The sequence below is a fragment of the Colobus angolensis genome, unplaced genomic scaffold (assembly GCF_000951035.1).
Source record: "Colobus angolensis palliatus isolate OR3802 unplaced genomic scaffold, Cang.pa_1.0 Scaffold78, whole genome shotgun sequence".
Taxonomy (NCBI): domain Eukaryota; kingdom Metazoa; phylum Chordata; class Mammalia; order Primates; family Cercopithecidae; genus Colobus; species Colobus angolensis.
In genome coordinates this window covers 5,017,388-5,041,561 of record NW_012121598.1, presented here as the reverse complement: position 1 = coordinate 5,041,561, position 24,174 = coordinate 5,017,388, and the positions used below count along the sequence as shown (strand labels likewise).

The 24,174-nt window shown below is 40.0% G+C and overlaps 1 protein-coding gene across 1 annotated transcript in view; it reads left to right on the top strand.

Moving 5' to 3' along the window:
- ATP8B4 (ATPase, class I, type 8B, member 4) overlaps positions 1 to 24,174 on the top strand; it is a 257,644-nt gene that overhangs the window by 216,535 nt on the left and 16,935 nt on the right. The window contains exons 22-24 of the mRNA XM_011928601.1: positions 2,484 to 2,667; positions 3,219 to 3,442; positions 21,558 to 21,641. Of these exons, the coding sequence (XP_011783991.1) occupies positions 2,484 to 2,667; positions 3,219 to 3,442; positions 21,558 to 21,641 (492 nt within the window). The remainder of the gene's footprint in view (positions 1 to 2,483; positions 2,668 to 3,218; positions 3,443 to 21,557; positions 21,642 to 24,174) is intronic.

Here is a 24,174-nt window from a genome sequence, read left to right as displayed (position 1 = left end):
TACAACTGGGTGGATGTATTATAATTATTGCTCTTACTAATGTTTGTGACTTGTGGAGCACAACCTGACCTTCATGTAATTACTATACCAAATTATTGCCATTAAGATACCTCTAGTGGTTTTTCTAAATAGCAGCATTTTACAGCAATGCCAAACAATTTGCTTTGATTAGGAAATCTGGTTCTTGTCCTAATAGAATGAACTTGCATTGTACTTTTAATGTAGTTCAGATTCTAAATCTTGAACAAACATGAAAATACTCTTCTGAGTTTCTAATGTAAAATACAAAAGCTCCAATTACACACCAGTGAAATTATAATTTATATGCACAAAGAATCTCACATCTTTCTCTGGCTTTGATGATCATTTTTCACTTTGGAATTTGGAAAATAAATATATCTTCTTGTAGACAGTTTCTTAGAGGACAAATGAAGTTGGATATGAGGATATTGTGTTTTCTCCTTTGCGATCAGCTGTCTGTTGTTAGCTCTTAGTGCTTAGAGCATTATCCAGCTGGATTCCGACATAATGATGTGTTGCCTTCTACACCATGGAAAGTTACAGAGCTCAGCTGCAGGCCAAACTCAGTTGAAAGTTTGTCCAAATGACACAAAATTCTCTTTTGCACAGAATAACAGTAACTGAAAATTATGACTGTCATCTGGGTCTTAAAGCTGGTGGCCCCCAAGCTGAATTGCCCAGAGACCACAATATAGAAAGGGGACCTTATGAATTATACTTTGACTTTCTCTCAGGCTCAAAGAATCCAATGTGTGGTGGCATTAGAGTACTCAGGTGATAATTTATACCATTTTTCTCTCTCTGTCTCTAAGTGCATTGAAAGAAGGAGGTAAGATAGATGCTCTTCAAGAACCCCATCAGCTTCAAAGCCTGAAACTCATGGAACCATGAAATGTCATTTTTAATTTAAGGAGACTTGACTATGTTTTTGCTAGTATGGTCAGAAATCTTTTTTTTTTTTTTTTTCCTAAATCATGATTCTAATTTGCCTAAATCCTGATGTTTTGCAGAATGTAATTGGGCCTTTGTTTTTTGCTCAGAGTCTTAGCATAGTTTTTCACTTGCTGATAATAAAAAGAGAGAGAGAGAGAGAGAGAAATGGAGAGAAAGAGACCATTCTAGGCAAGACAGGCAGTTATCTGTTTTCTCTTTCAGAAAGAGTGATAATATTTGAAAATGCCAACTCACAATTTCACCTAGGGATTATAGGTTTGAACATGAGAATTTTCTGTGCTGAGTTATGTTTTTATACTCATTTACCGATCCAGCCATTCATCCATTGGCATTTTTATTAAGCCTGCCCAGGTCACAGTGCTGAAGTCTGAGGATAAGATTGTGAATAGAACATGGTTCTTGTTTTAGGGAATGCTGTCTAGTGGGTGAGATAATCACACAGTGGTATGACAAATACTGTGAAAGAGGAATGAACACAATGCTTTGAGAGCACAGAGGGAGACAAATTTACTTCCTTGTGGGAGGATCAGGGAAGACTTCCTGGAGAGAGTGATATTTTCAAGGAGAGGTAATGGCAAGTACAAAGGCACAGAGACAAGAAAGAGCCCATTCAATCATGAGGAGCAAGCAATTTGGCATGATGGGAAAAAAGTGTAGACTTAAAGGTGATGCTAGAAGATAAAACTCAAAAGGAACGCAGGGGCCAGATTGTGATGGGCTGTGAATGTCTTGCTAGAGATTCACGCAAAGATACTGATAACTCAAAGTGTAAGTGTATTTCTGTTTCCTCTTAATGTGTTTATTAAAGAATTTACAGTAAAACATTTTCTAGGAAAAAAAATTGCACAGTTAATTGGAAGAGATTGTGCTATCTTTTTTAGTAATTTCATGGCATATCTAAAGGCTCTTATGCATTTGGATAGGAGCAAGAGTAGAAATGGTTGAGGAACCCTGTCTGTGACATAGCTTGCAGGCCCCTCTTTTGCACAGGCCTCTCTGGGTTTCAGTCATTATGTTCTTCAAGGGACAATCCCCAGGTCATCTGCTTTTCATCCTGCCTGCACATTAATAATCACAACAACAAACTAAATATACAAAACAACAATGCAAAGAAACAAAAAGCCCATCACATAGAATAAACAAATCATCATCATTTGTAATTCATTCTAAACTTGGTGAGCTGGTAGATAGGTTCTGTCTTTTGTTTTCAGCAATTTTAATGGTTTCTAGAACTTCTCCAGCATTTAACTCTCTCCAGTGCAGCATGATATCAAGGAAGACATATAAATGGCAGTTTCTTTTATTTTTATTTTGAAATTCCTTAGTAGTATTTTAAAATTCGCTTGGTAGGAGTTCAACACTTATTTCTTTAGTTTTTGTTGCTCGTGTGATTCTGAATCAACAATGACTTTTTGAAGTGAATGAAACAGTTTAGCAAACAAATCAGTTGAGAAACAAGACATTTGTTGTTTCCTGTTCTTTTTTGAATTTTATTTTTAATCACACAGGCTCATGCCCTAGAAAGTGATGTCAAGAATGATCTCCTAGAACTTGCTTGCATGTGTAAGACTGTAGTTTGCTGCAGGGTCACTCCACTCCAGAAAGCCCAAGTGGTAGAGCTGGTGAAGAAGTACAGAAATGCTGTTACTTTGGCCATTGGTGATGGAGCCAATGATGTCAGCATGATTAAAAGTAAGAGGATATTTGCTCAATGGGGTATGCTGCATACATGGGGTCCTCAGTTTCAGCATTTGGCAATATATAATCACTAGATTGCGTTAAAATTTAATTTTGCCAGTGATTCTAAAATGAATGATACTTCTGGGTCCAATGCTACCACCATTATTAGCATTCATAACAAAATTTCTTTGTCTTTAAATAAACCATTTGTGTATTTTTAGCCTAGAAAAGGACGTCGTTCACCTTATACTATTTGAGGAAGTAAGTAGGTACGGTGTAGAGGAAAGAACACCAGACCCACATTTGTAATATGTGACTTTAACCCCATCTTTGCCACTTACAATTGTAAAAACTTCTATAAGTCACTGAACTTTTCTGAGCCTGACTTCCTCTTTTGTAAAACTAAGATAAATACCTATCATAAGCGCTTCATGAGATAATATATGTGAAAAATTGTAATTGCAATGGCTGCAAGTTTTCCATAAATAAAAGAGGAATGACAAGTTTCCGAAAGAGATCGTGGCTTTGTTTTGGGAATGACAGTGTTCCTCTTTCCTTTGTAGGTGCTCACATTGGTGTTGGCATCAGCGGCCAGGAAGGATTGCAAGCAGTCTTAGCCAGCGACTATTCATTTGCACAGTTTAGATATCTCCAAAGGCTTCTCCTTGTTCATGGAAGGTGGTCTTATTTCCGAATGTGCAAATTCTTATGCTATTTCTTCTATAAGAATTTTGCATTTACACTTGTGCATTTCTGGTTTGGTTTCTTCTGTGGTTTCTCAGCCCAGGTTGGTAAAAAGCATTTTTTTTTTTTATATGATATTACAAATGACTCTTCTTCATAGCTCTTTACTAACAATAATAAATTGAGAGTTTTTAATGACTGATTCAAGTGACAGTATTACAATTATGTAATTGATAGTTGACTTGAGGTTTGCACCCAAGAAGAATGTGTAACTAGCTGAAATTTTATGTATTTATTTTCTTATTTAGATAGTCAACCAGTGAGTACTCCTTCTGTGCATACTTTAGTTTTTGTTGAAATGTTTTTGGTATGATGACAGGTAAGCTTGTAGAGTTTTAATTTAGAACAGAAGTCTGCGAATCACTAATAAGAAATGTTGAGGTATCTTTACTGGGAAGATGGTTTCTTATCTAACACACTAAATGTATCTGGGCTGAGGGTAAATGTGTTTTATATTAGGGAGAAGTAATTGGTACTCTGACACCAAAGCTGTTTAGACAGCAATTCATCAGCTAAAAGTTGATCTATAGATAATGCTGGTAGGAAGAAAGAAAAAGTAGCAAATTTATAAATTAGGATTCTGTTTTTATCACTTCTTATACATTTTAAAGGATAGTTATTTAGCCACACATCTTCAATATCAGAAAAGTGTTGACCCAATGAATCAACTGTAAAATGTAATGTCTATATCATCTAAATATACTTATAAATTTTAAAAAAATTAAATGTAGATATGGCATTGACATTTTGAACAACACAAAAAAAAGATTGTCCTTGAGAATGAAATGGTAACCATAACTCTCAGAGATTTATCCAGTTGTTCTTCCCTTCTTTGGGTTTTATCAGTGACACTGGATTCAACGATATGCATGAAGGTGATTTAAAAAAAAATTATTTTATTCCAAAAAGACTGAATATAAATGAAATCTTGGCATCTTCTGTTCTCTTACATGTGCTGAGGGAGATTAGTGAATTCCTTTTTACAATGAAAATACGTTTTCAGTATTTTTCCCTTTTTCTGGGAAGTTGAGATTTCTTAAAGTGAGGCACATCTGTTCCCATTCCTAATTTTCTTTTTTTAGGATAACATGCCCCAAACTAAAAGTAGATTATGTTGATATTTTTGCCTTTTTTTTGGTTAATTTCTTGACAGTTGAAGTAAAACAGAGTCTTGATTTTAGCTACTCAGAATTAGAACTTATCTTAATGCTACTTCAGAGTGGGCATGGGGCTGGTGATATTTACATGCTCATGATTCCTCCTTTGTCCGACAAAGACAAGCATGGGAATGTGGCCTGTGGCTTCCTAGTCTGTTGATTTTCCCTCCACATAAGAACAAAGCAAGACCATCTGCTAACAGGTGTTTCTAAGAGATCTAATTTTCATATTCCAAAGGCTTAAGGTTGAAGAATCTCAAGACTATGAAGGGACAAACCCCATTTAAACCTCTTAGAACACAGAAGAGTAGTCAATGATGTGTATGTGCAGACACACTAAGCTTGAGTAGGCAACTGTTCCTCTAAGTTGTCTGTTAAAACTGTGAAGTCGAAACTAATGTTCTATGACTTCTAACTTCTACATTTAGGTTGTTTTCTGGGTTCTGATAAAATTGGTCAGAGCCAGATGTTAAGCAACTAGAATTTTTATTCTTTCATCGGTATTTGCATTTTAAAAGAGCAAGGGAGAATAATAATTGCCCCCAAAGACATGAGCAGCTTGATGGTTGAACCCAGCCGTAAGGCACACCACCTGTCTGTGATTAGGTTTCTGAAATGTTTGATTTAACAAACATGTTTCTTTTCTGTGTCCCTTTCTTTCCCTTTTGTTTTTTTTACACTGAAAGCTCTAGTTAATTGCACAATCTTCATTTTGAATCCATTGTTAGTTCCCGTTGACCATCTGTGTTCTTTCCAAAGCCGGTGAATTGGGTTGGACCAGTGGTTCTCAAGCTTTAGCATGCATGGGAACCACATGGAGGGCTGGTTAAAGTACTGCCTGCTGGGCTCTAGACCCTAGAACTGTACTTTGAGAACCACTGGGCTAGAAAACCTAGAAGAATATCCCAAGTTCTGCTTCCTTGAACACAGACCAGAGTAAAGTCCAATCTGCTGACTTTTTGTTTTGTCAACAACATTAGACCTTATTCACCTTTTCAAAAGCAGAGGGGCCAGTTAAGCAAACAGCTGATCTCCCCCAGTTGAATTTTTCCAGAGGATTTAAAATCCTTTCAGCCCTCTTGCCAGGTCACTGTCCCTGAAGCATATTTTACCTGCACTAAGACAGGGCCAGGTGGACAGGGGATGTCTGTTCAGGGTACAGGATTTCTTTCCCCAGTTTAGCCAGTCTGTTATGATCTCACCTAGCTTAACCGTTAGCTCCTTGAGGAAAAGAAGTACATCTAACTCATCAATACATCTGTAATAAAATCTTGAATGTTACCTGCCATATAGAAGCCCTTCTAGTCGTTTCATGTTGTTGGGTGTTTCTATAGCCCTTTCCCATGCTTGAGGCAGTTGCAGCAAAGGGAGCCATTCCGATGTGCCTACAGTCACTCACACAGTTGCCACTTACTCTACCCACCCCAGGGGCCATCCCTGCAGGCTCCGGATCTGGTCTGTGTAAACCTGTGCAGCCTGACCATCCCTGTGGCAAAAGGGCTCAGGGTCTTAAGATCTAAATGTGGTTATGGAACTGATTTCAGAATGTAGAATGCTGTTTTTCTCAGTTGTGTTAATATTAATATGATACAATAGTTAATTGGGCTACGGATGATACATTTCTTAGTTATTTATACATCCTTTCATTCTAGGAAACACATAGAGTGGATTTTCCAGGTGTTTTGGCTGGTTCTTGGCTGATTTAAATAGGGCAGGATACGTTTTCTTAGACAGAGGAGGAATCACCATAGAAAAATAATTGGGCCTCCGAATAGGAGTCCTGGACTGCTATCTACTTTGCCCTAATTTGTATGATGACCTTATCAAATTGGGACCTAAGCTTATACTGAAAAGGGTACTTTGGTCCCACTATTTAAGGATTTCACTCATTTAATAAATATTCACTAAGCCTTTGCTATGTGTTAGGCCGTGGTGCCTCCCGGACCTTATGTCCTGGGTATGTTAAAAAGTGTGCTCTTGATGGGCATGGCGAAGTGTGATCTCACAAATTTTACTAGCTATTCATGTTGTGGAAGGCTTAAGGTTTTATTTCCACACTTGTCAGAGAATAGATGGGCTTTCCAGGAGAGTGATAAGTAGCAATTGCTTATCACCTGTTGGAAAGGAGAGGACAGCCAGTCAGTGACAGTACCCATGTAGTGGCATCAGTATTGTGGGGTCAGCTGCTTTGTAGAATCATGATATTGTTCATACTAACAAGTAGGGATACAAACAAGTCATAATTATAGCTAACATTTAAATAGTACTTACTATGCTTCAGGCATTGTCTAAATGTTTTACCTGCATTAGCTCAATAGTTACAATAACCATATGAAGTAGGTTTTACAATCATGGTCTATATTAGCTTAATTACGGTAAAAACCATGAGATAAAATTTACCAACTTAAGGATTTTTAAGTGTAGAGTTTGGTAGTGCTAAGTAGGTACACATTGTTGTGCAACAGATCTCTAAAATTTTTTCATTCTGCAAAGCTGAAACTTTATATCCACTGAATAACAATTTTCCATTTCCCCTAGTCCCTGGCAACCACCATTCAACTTTCTTTTTCTATGAGTTTTACTACTTTAATTACCTCATATAAATGGAATCATATAGTATTTGTCTTTTTGTGACACGCTTATTTCATTTAGCATAATGTCCTCCAGATTCATCCATGTTGTAGCATGTGGCAGTATTTCTCTTCTTTTTCAGGCTGAATTGCGTTACATTGCACGTATATACTACATTTTGTTTATCCATTATGCATCTATGGACATTTGGGGTGTTTCCACCTCTTAGTCTGTATCAGTTCTTGTTCAATATTTTCTAAATAATATTTGGGAGTTCTACTGTCCAGTAAATTCTATTTCTTCACACTCTCACCCCCCCCATCTTCTCTCTTCAGGCTTAAAAATTTACAATTCACATTAGTCTGTGAATTGTAGGCTCTGACAAGTCTGAATGTAAAGAAACACTACTATATTTGACTCCAGGATGCATATATATGTATTCTCACATCTGACATCTCTAAAACTTGGCTATGTCTTTACAGTCAAAAGTATATTACAATATCCTTTGATCTGGATTGAAGTCAGCTTTCCAGAGAGCAAGAAGTCAAGTGTGACTTCTTCCAGTTCCCTGTGGGCACTGCTGCCAGCCTAAGATCTTTCTCTTTCCATACACTTTTTGAATTCAGATTGCTGATTCTAGTGAATAGCAGCTTGAGGTCCATGTTTTCAAGAGAGATTCTGTCTCTCCCTTTAGTTAGTGCAAAGCTGACACAGGCTAGTTTCCTTGCAGTCCCTTTCTGCATGAAGATTTCTTTTTTACACTGAGGTTGTAGCTCATTGTTGCCCTACCTTTATGGGAATGTCAGATTCCCCATTTGGTCGAATTTTGGCATTGACAATGGTATTTCTAACAATCAATTGCGCTTTAGAGTCAATGAGATTTGGTATTATTACCCAAACTCATTTGGCATGGAATGCTGCTTTTTCTTTTGTGTGTGTGTATTTTTGTTTTTGTTTTTGAGACAGGGTCTCGCTCTGTCACCCAGGCTGGAGTGCAGTGGTGTGATCTTGGCTCACTGCAAGCTCTGCCTCCCGGGTTCAAGCCATTCTCCTGCCTCAGCCTCTGAACTAGCTGGGACTACAGGCACCCACCACCATGCCTGGCTAATTTTTTTTTTTTTAGTAGAGACGAGGTTTCACTGTGTTAGCCAGGATGGTCTCGATCTCATGACCTTGTAATCCACCCGTCTTGGCCTCCCAAAGTGCTGTGATTACAAGTGTGAGCCACCGTGCCTGGCTGGAATGCTGCTTTTTCTAAGCAACACATATCATGTCCTGTAGAACAGGTGCCATATGGAACTCACTTTGTGAAATTCTGGAATAGATGCTTCTATAGCAACAATTTCAAAGCTTGACATTGCCTTGCTATTTATCCCAGTTCTAGTGTTTTGAAAACAATAAGACGTGCAAAGAGCAAAATGATGCCAAGAATGTTGTTCCCATAGGAACAGGCTATTTATGTTTCTCCCTTTACAAAAACTTTCACTTTAATAATTAACTCTAGTCCAAGGGACAAAATATCCCTGTTTTATATACCAAAGTAAGGGTTTACATTTAAACTTCTGCAAAGTCTTTTCCATTATTCTCAAAGATTTTTTTCATATTATAAATATATTTGTATGTGAATATATCTCAACTTGTATGCTACTAAAATCATATTCTTTTACAGCTTTCTTATTAAAAACACAACTTGTCACACTTTGAGAAAGTTCTCTTGATTTACATTCTTCAAACGTTATTTTTCTTAATGACATTCTGAAACACAGATTATAAATTATTTAACTTCTGAGTCTATAGACATTTAAGTTTTTTTTTTTTAGACGAGTCTTGCTCTGTTGCCAAGCTGGAGTGCAATGGTGTGATCTTGGCTCACTGTAACCTCCACCTCCTGAGTTCAGGCAATTCTCCTGCCTCAGCCTCCTGAGTAGCTGAGACTACAGGCACATGCCATCACACCCAACTAATTTTTGTATTTTTTAAGTAGAGACAGGGTTTCACCAGGTCGACCAGGATAGCCTCAATCTTCTGACCTTGTGATCCACCCGTCTCGGCCCCTCAAAATGCTGGGATTACAGGCGTGAGCCACTGTGCCCGGCCCAAGATGTTGTTTTTAATTTAATAATTTCTGTCTTCCTCATCTGTGAGTCACATGACATTGTCAACTTGCTAATAGAAAGACTTGCTTGCTATAAAGACAAAATAATGAAAAGGACAAACTCTTGCCCACCTAGAACTGGTTTTCTCATTGGGAAATAAAGAAGTGCATAAATAAATAAGTCTAATAGAAATATTGTATTTAGTTCAGTGCAGTGGCTCACGCCTGCAATCCTAGCACTTTGGGAGGCCAAGGTGGGCAGATCACTTGAGGTTAGGAGTTTGAGACCAGCCTAGCCAACATAGTGAAACTTTGTCTCTACCAAAAATACAAAACATAGCCGGACATGGTGAAGCGTGCCTGTAATCCCAGCTACTTAGGAGGCTGAGGCAGGAGAATCACTTGAACCTGGGAGGTGGAGGTTGCAGTGAGCCAAGATCACACCACTGCACTCCAGTCTGGGTGATGGAGCAAGACTCCATCTCAAAAAAACAAAAAACGAAAACAGAAAAAACAAAACAAAACAAAAAACAACTTGTATTTAAAGGTAATATGAGAGCATGGGGAAAGGAGAAATGTGTGAGGATCTAGAATGACTTAGGAGGATCTGGGATGACTTAGGCGCAATTAGTCTGCAAGCAAGTGTGTGAATATTTTAAAAATTAAGTGGAGATCTGAAGGCCTGAAATTCTAGCTCCCTTCAGGGATTTGGGGCCTGATTTGCAGAAGGGTGTGAGACAATGGAGTAAAAGGAGGACATCCCTCCCCTCATACACTTTCCCACTGACCTGTAATTAGCTAAAATATTCTAATTTCTAAAATTGTATTTAACACCAACTCATTCAGAAATACCTTTCAAAAACTGCATGGCGTTGAAGGGGGAGCTTATTTAGCAGTGTTGTCTACAGCAAGAAGCCTGTTCTAGAGCAGGTGTTCTACCACTGTGAAGATGGAGACTCCGGTGTTCCCCAGCCTCACCCCACATGGGAGTGCCCTGGCATGTTAGCGGTACTGAAGACTGGCTGTGCAGGTGACTTGGATTTGGAATTGAGATTGGCAGGGATCATTGTCTCTTTTCCATTCCCTGTTTTTCCCTGGAAGGGCCTGATTAGCAACAGGTTTAACTGAAAAATGTTTTGGCTTTTTTTAGTCCTGTTTTTCTAAGGACAATATGCTGTAAATGAGGCAAGTGAAAAGAAAACAACATATTTGTCAGAACATTAGTCTACAGAGAATGAGAATTTTTGAATGGGGGACAATTTCACCATCTTACTCTCTCACTCCCCGTTAAGATCACCCAACATGTGGCTTTGGCCTCCAACACCATGTAGCGGGTGATGAGGCTTTCTTAGCCCTTAAAGCCCCTTAGATAGCCACGTACTTCCAGTCTTTTAAAGAAAGTCAGCTGTCTGAGATCTTCCCACTCCCTGCCACCCCTCTCCTAAACTGCTTTAACAGAATTGAAAGCTCCATAGTGAAATGGAGCCAGTAGTAATAACAATTCCAAGGCCTGGCAGAGTTGGTAATAGCTGGCATCTCTTTAGAGGCCATTCCCGGGTAGGCCCAATCTTCCGTCACTTTCTCTGTCCAGTCCCAACAGCAGTGAGAGTTGCACACATATTCTCCAATGCAGAACCTATGGTCTGAATGCTTGTTCATTTACCAACAATAAACTGGGTGCCAGTTTAGGACCAGGTCCTCTGATGCCCCCCCGTCCCCCAAGGAACAACAGAGTGAATCAAAGGGATGCCGTTCCTGCCCTCAAGGAACCTACAGTCTGGGAAAGATTTTATTTTCATAAATGCAAAACAAATGTTGAATAACCCTGTAATCTCCTTTCTCTTATTTCTCTACCAAAAGTTGCTTTTGGAATAAATTTACTATGGATAAGCCATGTCTTGGGGCCAACCCTGTCAAATCCCAGCATCATTCATAAGCACCTAAATATTCATCCCTGTACCTCTCAGCAGATTGTTTGGAAGTAATCCTTTCTTCAGCTGAAAACATCTGACCAAATGTAAACAGATTGTGTTTTTTAAGACACAATGTTGACTTTCTAAAACACCAGTTTAATTATTTAATGAAGTGACATGTGCTATTTCTTTACTACATCAGTCTGTCTTTGGTGCCTGGTGGATTTTATCCAGGCAATTATTCTCTGGTGAGAGCTCCAGTAGATTCCAGCCAGTGCCCCATCCTGGTAGGTGGGCTGGGGCAGATGTGTAGGCAAATCCAGCTGTGGTGTGCAAGGCTTCAAGAGGGCGGATGGGTGGGAGCATCACTGCCTGTGGGATGATGGCACTTAGGACATCTGTGATGGATGATCATGTGATGTAGGCTGGGTTGTAGTTGGTTTATGGACTTTCCTCTGGTTAACTTCAGTATGCTGCTTATGTTGTGATTGGCTAGGGATGTACAGTGAAAAGAACCCACAGACCAGACTCCCTTTTGTTTCCTATATTGGGTGGAATTTCCTGGGAGAAGCAGTGGGAACAAAGAACAAAAAGTATGTATCTTGTGGAAACCTAGAATCTTTACTCTGGCAGAGAATTTCAGAGATACTGAGTCCAGTCCCTCGTTTTACAGAGGAGGAGTCTGATGCCCCAGGAGCTGAGGATCAGCGGTAGGCAAAGCTAGGACCGGAACCAAGTCTTCTGGGTCGCGCTTCAGTGCTCTGCCTACTCTACCTGATGATAAGTGACCTCTTGGGTTGTTATAAATTTGGAAAAGCTAATGGCTATATCCTTTTTTTTTTTTTTTAAAACAAAACAAAACACTGTCTTCCCTAAACCCCTAACCAGCAAATGTTTGCTTTATTTGGAATCTAGAGGAGAAATGTCCAGAAACACTCAGTTCGATGTGACTATGTGGAGGAAATGAGCCCTCTATTGAAAGAGACCTCATGTCTTGTGCGATGTGTCATAGCTTAGTGCTGTGGGAGGGACGGGCCTGTCCCTAGGCAAACTGTTTTGTAGAATCATCTGGAAGCTTGAGGACACCTTCTGCTGGCAAACGCTCCAACTCAACTGCCACTGAGAAACAAATTAAATTAAATTTGTTCTAATGAGATTTCCAGCCAGATTTCTGCACCAGAGAGGTTTGGATAAAGGAGACTAAGTCTCTAAACTGAATCATGGATGCCTTTTAAGGACATGCCTTATCCCAATCTATTATTGAAACCCATATGAGTTTTGTGGAGTTCACTCTGGGTTTGGAGTCACTATTTATACCTGTAACTTATTTTAAAAGCACCCTATGCCCTCAGGACTTTTCATAAAGAGGAACTGTCCCCCACCAAGGATACAGCTAAATTAAAAAAAAAAATTAGTTGAGGTCCTATTTAGAAAATTCATGCTCAAAACTATGGAACTACTGGTACTCTGTACTTGTGAGAGGATGTTATCTGATAACAATTTATCATTGTCAGTGAGATACAGGGCTGTGTATGGTTTTTTTTTTTCTTCAATTCTACTGTGATATGGAAGCAATTATCTTGTCAAGGCTGGAAAAACTTTAGTTCTGTCAAACAGTATAATAAAACAACAAAAAGCTTGGAAAGTGACATGAAAGAGTGCGACTAATCTTAAGGCTCTGATGACTTCATGGATTTGGTTACCTGTGAGCCCATCTCCACCTGGCATGGCAGCTCTGCTCCCCCTCACCTTCCAGATGTGCTCTGGGGAAAGTCCAGAACTGGATGAATGTTCAGGCCTGGGTCACTCCTGGATGCCGCGAGCTGGTTTTTACTAATTACACAAATCAATAACAGATGTGCTGAGGCTAAGCGCCTCATATTTATTCCACAGTGTGTTTTCTTTAAATGACAAATGTTTTTTAAGGCCCCCAAAAGGTCATTAGATAGGTTTTCTCTGCAACACATAGGAAAAGGGGGATACACATCTCCAAAGAGGTAGTAAGTTCATCTTGTTATTTGAACAAGGAGCTCGGCCAGTAGTCGAGCAGAAAGAGCAGAAAGCCCTTTGTAGCTGTTTGAGAACTTTATTAAGGTTTATTTAAATGTGTCATTCTATAAATCACAGGTTTTGTGTTCTCCAGGCTGTTTTTAGATTGTAATTTGTAGCTGGAGTATTTTTAACTATATAAAATGGTTGATAAGGCTGATAAATTGCTCCCATAAAGAAGGGAGCAAGGAGAAGCTTTCCTTAAATAGAAAAACAGTGAAGTTGGAAAAATGAACTCTCCTCCCTCTTTTTTTTCTGATCCATGAAGAGACACTTATAGGATTTTAAACAGACCTGTGACATCTTGCAGTAGCATGGCTTTTCTCTCTTGTTCAGAATATTGGAGATAGGGAACAAATATTTTGGAGGCAGAGGTGGCATGGCTTCCCCTGTGAGTACAGGCACCTTAGGGAAAAGAGTTTTTTGTGGGACTCCTTTCATAGAAACAATCTGAGTCACCCAAAATCAGAGTGTCAGCCTAGAAATCTGAAAAGAATCCTCACCCCTCAACCCCCACCCTCCCCTCTCTTCAGGGCATCTGGTCAACCTGTGTTGGGTGGGTTGGGAGGGAAGAAGAGGTGGTAGAATGCCTGAGCATGCTCAGAAGGGGAGAAACAGGGAGGTTGATCTGGGCTCGTGTGCCCCTCTCAGCTAGTCTTAGTCACCAGAAGGGGGACTTAAAATTTTTCCAAGGGGATTTAAGGACTGAAAGAAGAAGTGGGGCATTTACTAGAATAGCTATTTGAGTAGCTGCAGATCTCTTGCAAGGATTGTTGAACAGAAACCTGTTGTAGAAGAAACATTGCTTGACCGGGAGCAGTGGTTTATGCTTGTAATCCCAGTACTTTGGGAGGCCGAGGCAGGTGGATCACCTGAGGTCAGGAGTTCAAGACCAGCCTGGCCAACATGGTGAAACCCTGTCTCTACTAAAAATACAAAAGTTAGCCAGGCATGGTGGCAGGCGCCTGTAATCCCAGCTACTCGGGAGGCTGAGGCAGGAGAATTGCTTGAACCCGGGGGGTGGAGGTTGCAGTGACCCGAGATCATGCCATTTCACTCCAACCTGGGCAAAAGAGTGAAACTCCATCTCAAAAAAACAGAAAAACATATTGCTTGTAGCCTTAATTTCTGTGAAAGACCCTGAAGTCTAAACTGTGCTAAGCCAATGCCCCTAACTGGCATAGTTGGTTTCTAAGGTAAAGGACTCAGGTTAACACATTTTGGTAGATCCTGAGATAAAAACCATAATTAGAGTGAACAGTGATTGATATAATTAAGTATTCATGAAGAAAGTAATTGTACCAAGGTACTAATTTTTCTTTAAATCTTGTTCTGATGTTATATTGATCTCATGGCTACCATAGTTTATTATAGAAATAAATATCTATGGTTGTCTCAATAAAGAATTCTATTTTTGTAAAAATATAATTAGCATGAAAATGTACCTTTTTATTTACTCATTAAACACATCACTTGAAGCTTGGATCCTTGCATGCTCCCCCTGTCCTCCCTCCTTTCTTTCTTCCATCATATGGTGCTCACTTATTGAGCACTGTCTTTCAGGTGCTTTAGTGGCATTTACCTCATTTCATCGAATACTCACAGCCTCCCTATAATCCTGATTTTATAGCCGAGGAAACCAAGACTCAAAGAGATTGATTATCCTACTCAAGACCACACAGCTGTCTGCTGACTCCTTTACCCTTAAGACACCAGCTTCCTTTAATTGAGCAGGCGCTGAGTTTGGTTCTTGGGCCCCATAGGTGAGTTAGATTACCCGCTCTCAAGTAGCTCACAGTCTCGTGAGACAGGGCTGGGAACCAGCATATAAATAATTGTAAGTCAGTAGTTAAGAAGCAGTGAGGTATGGGGGCGTCATGGAACTACCGATGAGTGGTCCTGAAGCCACTCACGGAGGTAGGGAGTGGCCAGGGCTCAGAAAGGCTTCCTGGAAGACCTGCCCACCCCCCCATCTCATGCTGACCCTTCCAGGATCAAACATATTGAAGCAGATGAGAAGTAAGAGGATGGGCATCCTAGCAGAGGGGACAACAGGAGGAAAGTTCCAGAAGTGAAGCATAGCTTGGGCAGGAACACAAGCCGTCAGGTATTTGGGGAGTAATTTGATATGGTGTGTTGGAGAGAGGGAGAAATCTCAGATTTCTGATTTGGATGCTGGGGTGGATGTGATGGTATCAGATACTGGTATAGGGAACACAGGAGGGGCAACTGGTTAAGGTAGTATGAGGATGAGCTCTCGTCTTGATATATTGAGTTTGAATCTATGATGCATCTGTGGGAAAATGCCTAGTAGAAAGTTAAATATGTAGCATTTACTAAAAAGTTGTAAAATAATTAATTCAACAAGTATTTATAGAGCACCTATAGTCAACAAAAATAGAGTATCTACCAATGGCATCCTGCTCTGGGCATTAAAATTGTAGTTGTGAGTAAATTTCTGTTTTCATGGAGATTATATTCTAGTGGGATGAAGACAGATAATAAAGAAAGAAATCAGTAAGATGATATCAGAATTGTTAAGAAAGAACTTAGTAATGTAAAAGGTCTCATTGAGAGGGTGAGGTGACACCAGAGCTGTGACCCAAGTGTTCAGAGAAACTTCCATGTGAATACCTTGGGATTAAAGTGTTCCAGGCAGAGGGCACAGCCAATGCAAATGTCCTGAGGCAGGAATGAGCCGATTAAGTTGGAGAAAGCCTATCAGCAAAGCCTCAGCTAGGTGAAGGAGGGTGAGAATGTTGGGAGGTGAAGTTGAAGAGGCTGGCAGGCAGGGGACCAGGAAGGGCTCTTGGGACATGATGAATAGGGAGTCTGGATTCATTCCATGTAAAATGGAAAGCCGTTAGAGGGTTTTAAGCCAGGTCAATGCTAATGTTGTTATTTTAAATCAGTGGTCCTCTATCTTTTTGGTACCAGGGGATGGTTTGTTTCATGGAAGACAATTTTCCACAGGCGGGGGGATGGTTTTAGGATAAGACTGTTCCACCACAGATCATCAGGCATAGAACTGGCATGCACAGTTCACAATAGGGTTCATGCTCCTATGAGAATCTTATGCAGCTGCTCATCTGATAGGAGGTGGAGCTCAGGCTGGCTTGCCTGCCACTCACCTGCTGTGCTGCCTGGTTCATAACAGGCTATGGACTGTTATAGGCTGTTGGGGAGCCCTGTTTTAAATGCCAAAAAACAGCATATAAAATTGTGTTTATTGTATGCTCTCAATTATGTTAAACAAGGTGAGGGAAAAAGCCTTCAAGGAAACTTTCTTTTTTCTTTGGAGACAGAGTTTCACTTCTGTCACCAAGGCTAGAGTGCAATGGTGTGATCTCGGCTCACTTCAGCCTCTGCCTCCCATGTTCAAGTGATTCTCCTGCCTCAGCCTCCCGAGTAGCCGGGACCACAGGTGCACACCACCACAACCAGCCAATTTTTTGTATTTTTGGTAGAGAGGTTTTCACCATGTTGCCAAGGCTGGTCTTGAACTCCTGAGCTCAAGTGATCCACTAGCCTCGACCCCCGAAAGTGCTGGGATTACAGGTGTGAGCCACCGTGCCAGGCCAAGGAAACTTTCCAGATGACACCACTGATTGAGAGAGGTGGTTTCATGCAGTGGTCAATGTTGCGGGCACTGAAGTTCATAGGCTTGGAGTTGGCTCTGACACTTGCTTGGCTGGCAGTTCTCAAACTTTGTGATCTCAGGACCCCACTATCAATATTTATCATCTTAGGAATGAAAATGAAGAAAAAAATCTGAACACTTTTATTAATTTGTTAAAAAATGGTGAACCCATGACATGTTTACAAAAGTAACATTTTTAAGAAAAATGCTTATATTTTCTGAAACAAAAACAAGTTAATGAGAAGAATGCCGTTGTTTCACACTTTTGTAAAACTAGTTAACATAATAGAAAACCTGGGTTCTCATAGTACCTGCATTCAGCCAGCTGTGATGTCACATATCGTATACACTTATGAGAGAATGGGGGGAAAGGGTAAATACATAACTTTTTGTATTATTGTGAAAATAGTTTTGACATTATGGATCCCCTAAAAGGTTCTGAACTATACTTGGAAAACCTTTTTTTCCCTTTGGGTTTTAAAAAATATAATTAAAAAGTTGTGGGTACATAGTAGGTGTATGTATTTGTTGGGTACATGAGATATTTTGATACAGGCATGCAATGTGAAGTAAGCACATCCTGGAGAAAACCTTTGCATTTAAGGTATGATATTGAGCCATCTCCTAACCTTGATAGCCCTCAGTTTTCCCATTTATAAACTGAGAACTATTAACAGCACCTACCTCATGGGGTTGTTCAAATTTAATGAGCCGCTATATGTAAAGCACTTAAAATGGCACAGAGTAGATGTTTAATAAATATCAGCTATTTTTTTTCTTTTTGTTATTGTGACACTGATTTCTGAGAATTTGCAGAAACTCATTGAAACCTTATTCTGATTTTTCCTTCCTGTCCGCTCTTGCTCCAGTTGTGAAATGAGGCTTCAAATCTGTGCGCCAGTTGACAAATGCTGATAGTTGTCGAATAAGTGTAGCTTGTAGCTTGTAATACGAGCCTGTTTGTGATGATGAGGGCACACTATGCCAGACTCAGCTGTCCACAGTTGAGTATGCCATAATTTCTCAGATTCTTTCTCTCTTCTTAATAGCTGAAACTGTCAGATGCCATCATCAACGAGTTGAAGATTTGTGTCAGCTGCTCTGATTTAAAAAAAAAAAAAAAAGAAAGTGAGTGTAATTCCCAATCTTGGTGTCACATTGGAATTACCTGGGAAAACTTTTAAATGACCAAAACTTAGATCCTTCTCCCAGAGATACTGATTTAACTGGCCTGGGATGTGGCCTGGGCATCAGGATTTTTGGTATCTTCCTACTTTCTGAAGTCTCACTGGGCTATAACTATAAAATAAGTCCACATGTTTAATTTTTAATTTTTTTTATCATTTGTGAAGTTTAACAAATATATTAAAAAGTATGTAAATATCAGCTTAAATTGCTATGAAATGAACACCCATATACCATGATCCACTGCGAGAAATATAACATTTCTAAACACTCAAGAGCTCCCCGGCTTTTCCTCGAGACCTCTTTTCCAATCCTCTAGAGGTAACCATTACCCTGCCATCTTACAGTCACGTTTCTTCTGTTTTATAATATTACCATATGATTAGGAGTTCCAAAACAACATAGGAGTAGATTTTCATACTTTCGCACTGTATTTAAATGCAATTATGCTTTTGTATCTGGCTTCTTTTGCTCAATATTATATGTAGTTTTTATTCATTTATGTTTTTGGATATAGTTATAATTCTTTGCTTTTCATTATTCTACAGTATTCTGTTGTATCGATACGTGATAATATCTTTATCCCACGCTTGAAAGATGTTTTGGTTGTTTTTGTTTGGGGACTATTACGACCAGTAACTGCCATGAGTACTTTTATGTGTATCCCGCTGCACCAAGATAGACATTTGTGAACGTGTGTATCTAGAAGTAGGGTTGGACACATTCACTCATCAGAAGGGAGATACAGAGGCTGAGCTGCAGTTTTGGTAGACTCTTGAGGATAGATAGGAATTGGATACTGGGACCCTGTCACAACTGCTGCTCTGGGCTGGGACCCTGTAGGGTCACACTGCTCTGAACCATGTACCTTGGGAGTGTTGATTATCTACAGGAGGCAATTCACAGACTGAGCTGTGCCTTCAGTAGTTTCCTGGGCTGAAGGGAGAAGGTTCAGTGCCCATCAAGGGTAGAGATCATGATGAAACCCTTCCTACTCTGGGCTGGGACCCAAAGGCAGCCTCCCAGCAGTGAGGTCACAGACTCTGTCATAGCAGGACAGTTGGCTAACCCAGAAAATATCAGGCCTTCATTCTATCCTCAACAGCTGGTATAAGGAAATAAACATAGAGTCTGGAGAAGAATAGCATTATCCTAGGCCTTGAGATAGTTATTAAGTTCTAATTCTCTTCTTGATCTTGACCAGTCATTCCCCACTGTCTTGTGAGTTCACTGATACTTTGATGAAGATGCTTTTGTTTTTTCTCAACTTTTTTCGTTATCTTCAGCAGGAGGTTTGGTATGAATCAATTATTATGGTATGTGCCCCCTATCCTGTATGATAAATTCAGGCTGCTTTCAGATACCTCTGCTAAATACCCAAGGGGGTTCCAGGGAGTGCCAGCCAGCTTTTCCAGTCTGTTCTCATGGTTGCCTGACTAGTGGACTACTGCCCTGCCCTTCTGCAAGTTCTCTCATGCCATGTTGAGTGCGTTATCCTTCAGGTGGCTTCTGCTGTCTTGTACCACTTTGCTCCCAGCATGGACCTAGGCTGTAGTATCTTGGAACTGGCCTATACTGATTCACAAGAACTGATTGTTAAATCTTCAGAAATTTTGTGAGCCAGTGGTTAAATACAGCCATTATTAAAAGTTATATTATGTAAATGTACAATTTAAGTTATATTAAAAACAAAAGACAGTTAATATACTCAAAATGCATCCCTTCCTAATTATTTTCCCATGTTTTACTGTTTATGCTCTTGAGATTATATTGGGTCTGTATTGTAGAAATACTGTGTAATGGTGAATATGTCTCAACTCCACATTCAGTGGCATCACTGCTTGAAATCAGTCGTGGAGGAATATTTACACCATAGAAATTGGCAAACGCTACAAATCAAGGCTTTTTTTTTTTTTTTAGTCTGTTGTTAAACATTTATCAGCATGCCATTGGATATAGTCCCTCTTTCTAAATCCTTACAGCTGGGTTTAGGCCAGATGATGAAAATAGGAATCAGAGAGTAACAAAGGGGAGTTACCATGCACAGAACTTAAAATTCGTTATTAGAAACGGTTACTCTGAGTTACTGCTTTCCCACTTCCACTTTGTCTTCAGTTTCTTCTCCGCATAGCATCCAGAGTGATCCTGTTAAAATGTAAATAAGACCAGGTTGCTCTTTTGCTTAAAGTCCTCTGATGTCTTCTACTTTCTCTTAGGTAATAAGCCATGTTTAGTTACATAGGATTGTTCTTCTTACCTCCTGACATCCATTATTCTTCCTACAGGTCACTCTGCTCCACCCAACCAGCCCACCTTGCTGTTCTCTGAGTGCAGCGGATGCTTTCTTGCCTTAGGATTGTTTCACGGGGCCTACTTGCAGTATGGCATGCTGCATGTCCCAGCATTTCCAACTGTTTCAGAAAGCTGCATGTTAGACCCATTTCCTTCAGATCTTATCTCAAATTCACTTCTCAGTGAGACTTTCTCCAGTCACTGTATTACAATTACAGCCCTCCCGCATTCCCTATCCCCTCTCCTCTCTAGCACTTACTACCTTCTAACTAATTTACTCACTCAGTCCTCCTGCTCTCTGTAAATTTGATCTTGTTTATTGTCTTTCCCCTCCCTTTGCATTAGAATGTACATTTCGTGAGGAATTTTTATTTGATTGATCATGCTGAATTATCATTGACTATAACTTAATACTTAGCACATAGCAGTTTATCAGTAAATATTGAATGAATGAATAAGTGAATGAATGATGGAGTGGTAAAAGGGGCATTGGTTAGCAGCTGAAGACCTGGATTTTAGTTTTTGCTTTTGTCTGTAATAAGCTCTGTAACTGAAAGGTTCTGTTTCCACATCTGTGTGTACTCATTGGCAAAATGGGGATATATGCCTGCTCCACATGCCTCATTGACTTTTAGTGAGGCCCATGCAGGGAATTCTTGTGTAATTACTCTACAAAGGTGTGAGGGGATATTTTTATTGTTTTGCTTGTTTATGCCCAGTATAGTGAGCATGTAGCTTCATGCCCATCTTACTTTAAACCACTCCCCCGCAAAAACCTCTCCATTTTAAAACAGGATAGAAATAACAGGCTCATTACTATATTTATCTCTGAAGAGTTTAGTGAATCCTTTGTTTACCACTTAGGTCAGATAATTGGACTCATTACAAGCCACTGAAAGCCTGGAGAATGAAATAGCAACTCACCACAAGGTCAGGGGGCTCATACGTGTCCCGCACTATGTTAGGGGTACTGCATGTATTATTTTGTCCTCACTGCCATGCTGCAGGAAGGGTATACACCACTTTAGAGATAAAGAAATTGCTATTTAGAGAGATCTAGTATCCCATTGGCAGCAGAGCTGGTAAGAGGCAGGTCTAGGAGAGAACTCATATTTGTCTGATTCCAAAAGTCAACTCCCACTTACCTCAGAAAACCTGGTTATTTAACCTAAATGTGAATATTTTCACTACTTAAACGTGAATATTCTCACTACTATGGATGGTCTTTCTCATTTATATGTTATATTTCTTTTCAGACTGTTTATGACCAGTGGTTCATCACCCTTTTTAACATTGTTTACACATCACTGCCTGTTTTAGCCATGGGGATTTTTGACCAGGTATGTTTTTTCCATCTTTATAACTTAGTTTCTCTTTTATGCCTTTTAGTTTTTTGTGGGTTCTAAGTAGAAGACACAATTCTAAGTAGAAGCCTTAGGAATGCAGTTGTTTTAGTTGCTTTTGTTTGGATCACAAATGCTTTCAGGTCCACTGTGCCTTCCTCACTCTTGAACCCTAGCTTCCCCAAAAGCATTATTTGATAAAAGTTGGTTACTCTCCTCTTAGAGATTCATACGCCATATATTGCTCTAAAAGCTCTAGAAGTCCTGTACGAAGTAATCTCTTTAATTAATTTTAACCCAGCATTTCCCAAACTTCTATGACTGTACTTTACTTTTTTTTGCTTTCATATAGCACCTATTAATTAATATGTCTTAGAACTAGTGTGTGTGATTCACACACAGGGAAATGCTGCCTTAGCCTCTGAGAGCTTATAAAGAACCATGCAATGATAGAAAATCATGGAGCTAGGTTGGAACACAGGGGGCTAACATCTGCAGTGAGACTTCCTTGTTACACACAGCTCAGAACAGGAGCCACAGACCAGAAGAGCAGTCTACCAGTGGGAGAGGAGGACGAGAAGCCCCATAGTCATGGAAAGAGAAAGCATGGATTTCTTTTGTCCCAGCATCAAAGTGCTTGAGTGGGGAGAAAGGAGAGGATCAATCACAAAAATGGTAGATCCTTGGCATACTCAGAGCCTTGGAAGGGACTTCCTGGAAAGGGGAAAAAGTCTGGCTGCCTGTGGGGAAGTGAAAGACTAGCCAGTGGAATTTCCATGGCACAATTAGAGTGTCTTATTTTAAAAAGGATTTTTGTTTTTTAAAAAAAGTATTTTTAAGGAGACCAGATTTTCTCCAGGCTGTTGTTAGACCTGTTTGCTAGGCTTCATTTTCTGGCCCAAAGCCGTCTATTGCAAAATATAAATCTTCACATTATGAGCTCACTCCAGTCTCCCATTCGACTGGCTTTGTAGTCAGTTGTAGTCTCTCTTCTCATACGTAAAAAGGGCAGTTTGCGAAAGGCATATTTTGTGGAATTATACAAAAAGTAATGAACTTCTACAGACCTTAGATGTAAAGGATTAAGCACATTCATTTCTCAGTGCCCATGTTTACAAAGTGTTTCTTTTCTTGGAGCTCTGTAGCTGCCCAGAATGTGGAATAAAATAATAAAAATAAAGCAGTTTCTGGGAAAAGATGGTTGTTGTGCAATTCAAAAAACAAAAAAAATATAATAAGGCCTCCTATTACCATCAAGTTGAGTGTCTGCTGCTCTCCTTTCCTGCTTTGTCAACCTTGGCCCTTAAGCAGATCACATGATTATGGAATGCTATGCTGGACAGGCCTCAGTAATCGTCAACAGATCTGCTCATTTTTTAAGGCAGATACCAAGCCTTGGAGGGTCATTTCCCTAAAGCCACACAGCCAATAAGTGACACAGCTAAGCCTAGAACCAAGCCTCTTAACTTTGAGGTTGCTACATTATTGCTATTGTTATTATCATTATTTCATTAATTGTTATTTATAGAAGCATCTGGCATATTTATTACTTGTGATGTGGCAAGAACTCTACTAAATACTTTACATACTGGTTTAATCATGGCAATAGTTCCATGAGGGAGGTGGTGGTGCTTGCATTTCTGGGCATGAGAAAACTAAGGCTCAGGTGGATTAAGTAACAGGTTTAAGATAACACACCAGCTAAACCCGTTACCAGGGATTGAGCTCATGACTGTCTTGTTTCAAAGCCTGCGCATGTAACCCTCAGTCACTGAACTAGGGGAACAAGCATCCAAAAGCATCTCAAAACAGTAGTTTCTAAAGAGAATATGCCAGTGTTTTTCCATGGGACTCTGTTTGGAGAGACCTGGGCCATCCCACAAGCAGGAAGGGGAATGTTCTTCTCCCACAATAGTTCACCACCTGTGTTGCTTCCACTTTGCCACTTGTCCTCCACCTGTGGTCCTCTGATGTTCCTGGTGGTTTTTTGGCATTTGGCTCTGGTGCTCACTGTGGTTATCAGTATTACTTTGGAGATGGCTGGAAATGCAGTCTTGGGCCCTCAGCCCTATTGAATCACAATCTGTTTCCCAGGCGATTTGTGTGCACATTGGGTTTGAGAAACATTTAGTTTCTCTTGGGACCTGGTTGGTGTCAAACCTTCTCATTCTGTCTATATTATTTCTTTGTCCTGAACACCTGGTAACTGCTGTTAAAATTCTCACTGGGTAGGATCCTCATCCCAGCCTCCTTCTCACCTGGAATCCCAAATGCAGTTTCCCCTTTTCTCTGCTCTCTCCCTCCTGCACACTTCCCTCCAAAGTCATGAGCTCTGATTTGACCGTTCTGACTCCACAGCTCTCTGCTGTCATCTCCTGGTCACTACCACTCACTACCTTGGCAATTAACTTCTGGGGCCAATTGGCTGCCCATGATGTGCTGGAATTCTGGGAGCATGAATGCTTCTGACAGCCTGCAGGAGAGTGTAGGAAAGAAACTTCAATTTGAAGCCAAATAGCTAGGCTCAAAT